We start from the raw sequence: 8,005 nt of genomic DNA on the forward strand, positions 1-8,005 counted from the left end.
TTTGGATGGGTTAAATGCAGAGCACTAATTCCAAGTATGGGTCACCATACTTGGCCACATGTCACGTCATGTCACCTTTAGATGTGTCATGTTTAACACAGATGCTGCAACAAGCAATTTTAACTAGTGACACGGAGCGTGTCTATAGTGTCATTGTGTCGCCTGCCGATGACGTCATAACCCCTCGATTTCCGGTTTTGTTTTGTAGAAAACATAGAAACACCAAAGATGCTTTAATATGTTGTGTGTTTTAATAGACCGGTGAGGACCGCACAGAGTAGCATTATAACAGAACGTTCAAATGTATCTAGTATGATAAAACAGCGCTGCTTACTTCTTACCCCGCATACGCACGACCGGAAGCAGCGGAAGCGCTCGACTGTGGCATAATAAAAGCTCCGCTGCTTTCCAGCCGTGTGTCGCGCTCGTTCAGCGCCTCTTTTCGCTTCGACGGCTTTCAGCCTCACCCTGCTTCATTCTACTACGTTAATAAATCATTAGCTCATCCATGAACATGACTTCTGCCCGAGTCCCGTTGGATTGCATCGGCTGTGCGGATGAAGACCACAACTCACATGATTCCACACTCAGTCACAGCGTCATCAAACTACGGCTGTGTCTCTTTGTTTACTTTGAATATGCGCCCTCTAGCGGCGAAAATTACATAGTGTGCCTTTACGTGAAACGATCGTTCAACACTATAAAAAAGTTTGCTCAGGTAACAATGTGCAAAATATAAATTATTTTATTCGCGTCAAAAATATTAGGCTATATTACAAAGGACGAAAACAGAATTATTTCTACCTGATCAGGACTTTTAATACACTTTCAGTCTAATGTTGTTATGTATGCCACCAAAACAAAACAACACACATTTAAGAACCTAATAACACTTTTTAGTTTGTGGTGTTTTACTATTTTGATCCCTTTTGCTGTAAGATTTACAATGGCTTCGTATTTATTTGAAGAACACACCTCAACCGTCAATTGTATATAGGCTAATGTTGCTTATATAATAGACTAGGCTCCATATTATATTCAACATCCACCTCAATAATCCGCGTTTGTAACTTGAATGTGCGAGACTTCCGGTTTCATTAGCTTCCAGTTATTTTAGCCGTACAAAAATAGTCCGTCATATGCTGCCTGCTTGATATTGCAAACTGGTATTTGTTATGATTTTGTTTAATTTATTATAATTATAAACACAAATGGTCTGTAGCGCAAGCAGTTCTACAGCAAGCTTGTCATTCTTAGTTATTTACCTATAGCAAATTCACAAAATAGCTTGAGGTAACTAGTTGGGATAATAATAATAATATATAGTCACTATATGATACCTAAGATTGTCAAAATAAAGTAAACGGTAAAACTATTTGCGCTACAAATATGTGACCCTGGAGCATACAAGCAGTCATAAGTAGCATGGTAGCAATAACAGTTGTGTCAAAATTATCGATTTTTCTTTTATGCCAAAAATCATAAGGATATTATGTTCCTTGAAGATATTTTGTAAATTTCCTACCGCAAAACTTAATTTTTGATTAGTAATATGCATTGCTAAGAACTTCATTTGGACATCTTTAAAGATTATTTTCTCAATATTTAGATTTTTTTGCACCCTCAGATTCCAGATTTTCAAATAGTTGTATCTCAGCCAAATATTGTCCTATCCTAACAAACCATACATCAATTGAAAGATTATTTATTCAGCTTTGATGCATAAATCTCAATTTCAAAAAAATTGACACTTATGACTGGTTTTGTGCAGCAGGGTCACATAGCCTATATGTTTTCTTTCTTTTAGTGACTTAGGTGTCGCATAAGACACCAAGGTAGACTAATATGAAATATTGAGTTGACTGGTGAGTAAGCCGACAGTCGCGCGTGCGCGTGAGGCAGGGGAGGTTGGTATAGTGGCTGCTGCTGGAGTTCGCAGTCGGTTTGAGCGGAACCAGACACGTTTCGAGCTCGGAGATTCCGCGTGTGAGTCTCTAGACCTGTTGTAGATCATCGCAGCGGATCGCCGGCGTTTGTCAGAGATGCTCGTGTTTTAGAGGCATCCAGCATCAGTTTGCGTCGCGCTGAAAGGAATGAGAGCAGAGCATCAATGTTTCACTGGGGCAAGTGGAAGAAGAGGATGGGAGCGAACAGTTCATCCAAGAGACCAGTGTTCGACGACAAAGAGGATGGTGAGGATCACACTGCATCACAACACAACATCACACAGACAGCATGTGCAGTGCATCTGACTCACTGTATTTCTGACTGTGCATTTACCACATGATGTTTGAACAGTGAATCTGATCTAATGTATCACATGAAACACATGAGCTTTTGCTGCATGCTTGGGTTAATGACAATTAAAGGCAGATTTATACAGAGTTCAGAATTCAAGTGCAAGTGTATATATTTATTTTCTGTTTTCCTCCTCATTTAAGTGCAAATTATGTTTCTAGGTCGTTTTATTAATGGTCTTGGACAGTAAAACATGCATTATTCATTTTAGTTCACCTTTACTCGTAACATCCGAGTATTGTATGTTTCAAAAGGCAGTATGCTAGCTTATGCTATAAATACAGAAGAAACTAAGACCGTGATTCTGAATACAGCAGATGACTCCGTTATTAACAACCAGTTTCCCCCCATATACAGCAAAAACATATTTTCAAATATATTTTTGAATGCATTTCAAAATAATGGCCAAAAACATTGCTAAAATATGATCATATATTTATGTAAATATATTTTCCACCAAAATGTTTTTTGTATTTTTTGAAAATATATTTAAAAAATATAAATATATCTTTTTAAAAGCATGTCACATTTGAAGAAAAACTTTTTTGTAGTCTATAACATGTCAACATGAATACAAATCAGCAAGAAAATACAATGTTCCATAAACAATAAACATTATTAAATCATTATAAATCTATTTTTGATCTAGTAGGCTATTCTATCCATATTTGCATTCATCCTAAATGTATGCTGCTGTAAGATTGGAAATGCTTCTATTGTTCTCCTCATTTGTAAGCGTCTGCTAAATGATTAAATGTAAATGTATTTTCTTGCCTCAGAAATACATTTATTTTGGTATGTGAGGGTTGAAACTAAATATTTTTTCTGTTTCAAAATATGTTTAACTGAGCTTCACTGTACATATTTTGACAAGAAAAAAAAAATGTCAAATGGGTTCACAATGCAAATGTTCCACTTTTTGTTTTCTGTCTCTTTAAGGCGTATTACATTTCAAATCCAATTCCTGCGACAATGTGCCTGTAGAGACTGAGCGGAGCAAAACCTGCCAATTAAATCATTTGCTGTTTAATTGGTTAATTAGTGAGGATTACAGAAATCCAGGGAAATGACACATGCTTTATCAGAACAGGCAGTTGAATGGTGACTGAACATGCGTTTGTTGAGTGAGTTATGTCACATTTCAAGATGAAACCTGTAGACTGCAGGTCAGAACGTGTCAGAAAAGCCAGAAATGAGGTCAGTTCACTGTGGATCTGTAATCATATCATGTGACTGGAGGAGGACGCATAATGACCCATTTAGATACAGCATGGACTCGATGCTGCTTACTTCTGTTACATGAAAATCACTGCACTAATGAATGTGAAAGTAATTACAATTATGTGCGGGATAATGAGTTGAGTTCAGGACACGAGCGAGCGCTGCATGGTTTGTTCTGTATTTGCTTTCATGGGTTTTATTGATGATGAACATTACTTAGGTTGCAAGTACAAAGGAGAGAAGTATAGCTAGAATACACGTTAAAAATGTTGGATTCACAAATCCTTTTGCTTGACATCCTTGACATTTGAAGGTATTGTTGGCTGTGCATTCAGACATGAAAGAAAGAAGTGATGGAAGAACATTCTGTTAAAGGAATAGTTCACACAATGAAAATGTGCTCATCCGAGATTAGGATGAGTTTGTTTCTTCATCAGATTTGGAGAAATGTAGCGCTGCATCAGTGTCTCAGCAATGGATGCTCTGCAGTGAATGGGTGCCGTCAGAATGAGAGTCCAAACAGCTGATAAAAACATCACAATAATCCACAATAATCCACAGCACTCCAGTCCATCAGTTAACATCTGGAGAAGACAAAAGCTGAAACAAATCCAGCATTAAGACGCTTTTAACTAAAATACATTGAGTCTATAATCCATAATAACTCTTCCTCCAGTGAAAAAGTGTTCTGGTCTGAATCAGGAGAGAAATCTGCACAGATCAAACACCGTTTAAACAGCTCTAAACAGTCTAAGACTTTAAGTCTTTTGTCTTCTCCAGATGTTAACTGGTGGACTGGAGTGCTGTGGATTATTGTGGATTATTGTGATGTTTTTATCAGCTGTTTGGACTCTCATTCTGACGGCACCCATTCACTGCAGAGCATCCATTGCTGAGACACTGATGCAATGCTACATTTCTCCAAACCTGATGAAGAAACAAACTCATCCTAATCTCGGATGACCTGAGGGTGAACACATTTTCAGCACATTTTCATTTTTGGCTGAACTATTCCTTTCATATACGTCTGTAGAGTTTTGTGGTGTTTTGATCGACATGAAAAGTCCAATACATGAGTAACTGTAGTCAGACCAGACTGAAGGTCTCTGCTGAGTTTGATGGATGTTTCTTGAAATCTCCAGCAGGAATTACTGTCAGAGATGTTTAGGATAAGACTAGAGATATCTGATCATCCATTACAGAAAGTCTGAGTCTGAACAGACTGAAGGCTTGGCGGATGTAGATTTTGACAGTATGTTGGATTTGTCATTTAACTGAAATAAAGCCAGTTTAATCACACAGTGATAATAATATCCACATCATTATCAGAATCCGCAGCGGTTCTCTGGGATAGACGCGAGATCTGGTCTGTCTGCTGGTTTGATTCTTTCACCCTTCCACGAGATTCTCACATTCATAATCAGTGTGCGGCGTTAATGCTGGAGAATGCTTTGTGTTACATCACGCATACGGCCGCTTTGATGCTGCTAGACGAGAAAAAGGGTTATTCCTCATGATGCTTACATGAAAGAGCACACCAGGGAGCGAGAGAAGCTCATAAGGTTTGATCCAGCTTGAGATTAGTGTTTTGTCAGTTTCTCATGAGCGTCTGAAGGAAATATGTGACCCACATTGAGCTGTAGACTCAGGCCTGTTTTTATACGTAATGTCCAAAAACAGCTGCAGAAAAAAGTTTGAGAATGCATCATTTAAGACCTGTTCACACCAAAAACGATAACTAATGATAAGTATATTAGCATCCACACCAACATATCATATGTTCTGTTTATTATAAGTGCTGCAGTTTTGTCATCTGCTGCTTTAAAGGCTCTATATGTAGAATTCAGAAACTCTTATTAGCGACACCAGTGGTCATTATGTGAACTGCAACAAGCAACTTATTTGTTCTCGCTCGCACTCATGCTCATATCATACTGAATGTGATTCAAGGCTCCGATATACTCACAGCAAAGTTATTTTTAATTTTTTGCTTAGAAGTAAAAAGAAGTTACCTTTGCTATATTGTTATGACGCACATGGGCGTGCGATATTGACAAAAATTATATTTCGATATTTTTTCAATAATGATAATTAAACAGTATTTAGATGAGTGTGGTTTTGTGCTGTACCTTGGTTGGTTTAAGTCTGTCATGGATAAATAAATAAATAAATAAGAGACTAAAACTGCCAGTAGGTGGCAGCAAGTCCCTGTCTCAATTAGCAATTCATTAAACCATTCACTCAAATGATTCATTCAAAACAGCTGATTCATTTACAAATGAAGCAAGTGACTCACTGACTCAAATGATTTGTTCAAAAAGAGATTTTGAAAACAATGTTAAGTATTGTCCTTTGTGTGAATGGTTCTTTAACTATCTAATGTTCTTCTATATGCTGGTATTTTAGATTTTTCAAATGCTAATTTGTTGAAATACTCATGCAAGTCTTTTGCATATGACCATTATCTATTAAATTAACAATTAAAGGTTTTTCTCTGTTTGTGTTGCACGGAAGAAAGAGACTCACTCGGGTTTGGAGCGACATTAGAATGATGACAGAATTTACATTCTTAGCTGAATTGTTCCATTAATTAAATTGTAAATGGACAAAATTGAGATAGATATGGTATTTGTGCATGCATGTAAAACAATTATGGATGACGTATCACAGCCTGACGCTGACCTCGATGAGGAGCCGTAGACCGATGCGCCGCAGGGTGAAACGCGTCACACGTTATTGAAATCAAATGTGCATGAGCTGAGAATAAACATTTCACATGTGCTTCCTGAGACAGTCATTTGTATTTGATAACAATGTGCATGTGTGCATATATCTGCATATGCGTCGCTTTAATGAAGTAGGTAAAGACTGAGCTGTGAGAAACACTTATCAAGCACACAGCATCCCAGATCTTCTTTCAGCTTCTTCAGTCTGACTGCTTTACCACTAATTCTGAGTTGCTCTCTTGGCTGGCATCAATAATTCAGTGTGATTCAGAATGTGTTCCGCACTGGAGATGCAGTGTGGAGCCTGTAGTCATGAAGGTGAAGACTAAAGCACCAGATGACCATTAGACTTTGATGAAACGATCACACTACGTCTGTTTGATTTCATGTTGACTTACGGTTGATGAGTTCATGATGTTTTGAGGCGAGTGTGATGATCATGTTGACTCTGATCGTCAGGATCTGTGCTGGAGTTGTTAACGTCAGTGTTATATCTTATTTGCAGGTTGAGATTATTCATTTTGAGCTTTTTTTTCTTCTTTATAGATGTTGTTTATGTGTGTGTGTGAGAGAGAGAGCATTCTGAGATTTGTTGCAGCAGCCAATTTAGGGTTATTATAATTAACTACCTATATGCAAATGTAATAAACTGTACATATGTTAAATTTAAATATATGAAATATATTGTTAAATAATGTAAAAACATATTCAAATTACATTCATACATTTCATACATATATATATATATATATATATATATATATATATGATGCAATATATCCATCCTAAAACCTGTCAATACATGTTGATATTATAGAAAGTAAATGCAGTAAAGTAAATATAAAACATTGACATGCATTTAGCAAAATTGTATTTGTTTATATGTTGTTTAATAAAGTTGCATATAGAAATGAAATATATATTGTTGACATAAATGGTTGCTATATATCATCTAAAATCATTCTTTATATTATTATTGTTATTATTATTATTGTTTTTGTTGTTGTTGTTGTTGTTGTTGTTGTTATTATTATTATTTAAGCTACTTTCCAAGGCAACATTTCACGTTTTTATTTAATTTAATTTAACTTGATGTTCTAAAAGAACTAAAACTGAAATAAAAATTAGTAAAAACTATGTTGACATATTAAAAAACTACTAAAAATGACAAAGGCACACAACAAAATTGCTAAAACAAATTAAAACTGAACAAATGTAAATTAAAAAGTAATTGTAAAGCATTTCTAAAACTTTAATAGTATCTTAATGATGCTATGAATGTGTGTCTGCTGTGGTTTTGTTGGTTCTGGTGTGTTTGTTCCATCAGATTCTCTGTCTCTCTTCATTCATTCTCTGTGTAGTTTTCCTTTGTCTTGTAATTCCATCATTAGGCCACACACACACACTCACTCCACTCACTCACTCACTCACTCACTCACCTCACCTCACCTCAACTCAACTCAACTCAACTCAACTCAACTCAACTCAACCACTCACTCCACTCACTAACTCAACTCAACTCAACTCAACTCAACTCAACTCAACTCAACTCAACTCAACTCAACTCAACTCAACTCAACTCAACTCAACTCAACTCAACTCAACTCAACTCAACTCAACTCAACTCAACTCAACTCAACTCAACTCAACTCAACTCAACTCATCACTCACTCACTCACTCACTCACTCACTCACCTACTCCACTCACTCACTCACTCACTCAACTCAACTCAACTCAACTCAACTCAACTCAACTCAAC

The 8,005-nt window shown here is 36.5% G+C and overlaps 1 protein-coding gene across 1 annotated transcript in view; it reads left to right on the top strand.

Moving 5' to 3' along the window:
• The first annotated feature begins 1,926 nt into the window (after window positions 1-1,926).
• Window positions 1,927-8,005, top strand: part of LOC107670801 (serine/threonine-protein kinase 32C-like) — a 99,353-nt gene continuing 93,274 nt past the window's right edge. The window contains exon 1 of the mRNA XM_016463567.1: window positions 1,927-2,192. Within this exon, the coding sequence (XP_016319053.1) occupies window positions 2,111-2,192 (82 nt within the window). The 5' untranslated portion in view covers window positions 1,927-2,110. The remainder of the gene's footprint in view (window positions 2,193-8,005) is intronic.

This window comes from Sinocyclocheilus anshuiensis, unplaced genomic scaffold (assembly GCF_001515605.1).
Source record: "Sinocyclocheilus anshuiensis isolate Anshui unplaced genomic scaffold, SAMN03320099.WGS_v1.1 scaffold1326, whole genome shotgun sequence".
NCBI classification, from domain to species: Eukaryota; Metazoa; Chordata; class Actinopteri; order Cypriniformes; family Cyprinidae; genus Sinocyclocheilus; species Sinocyclocheilus anshuiensis.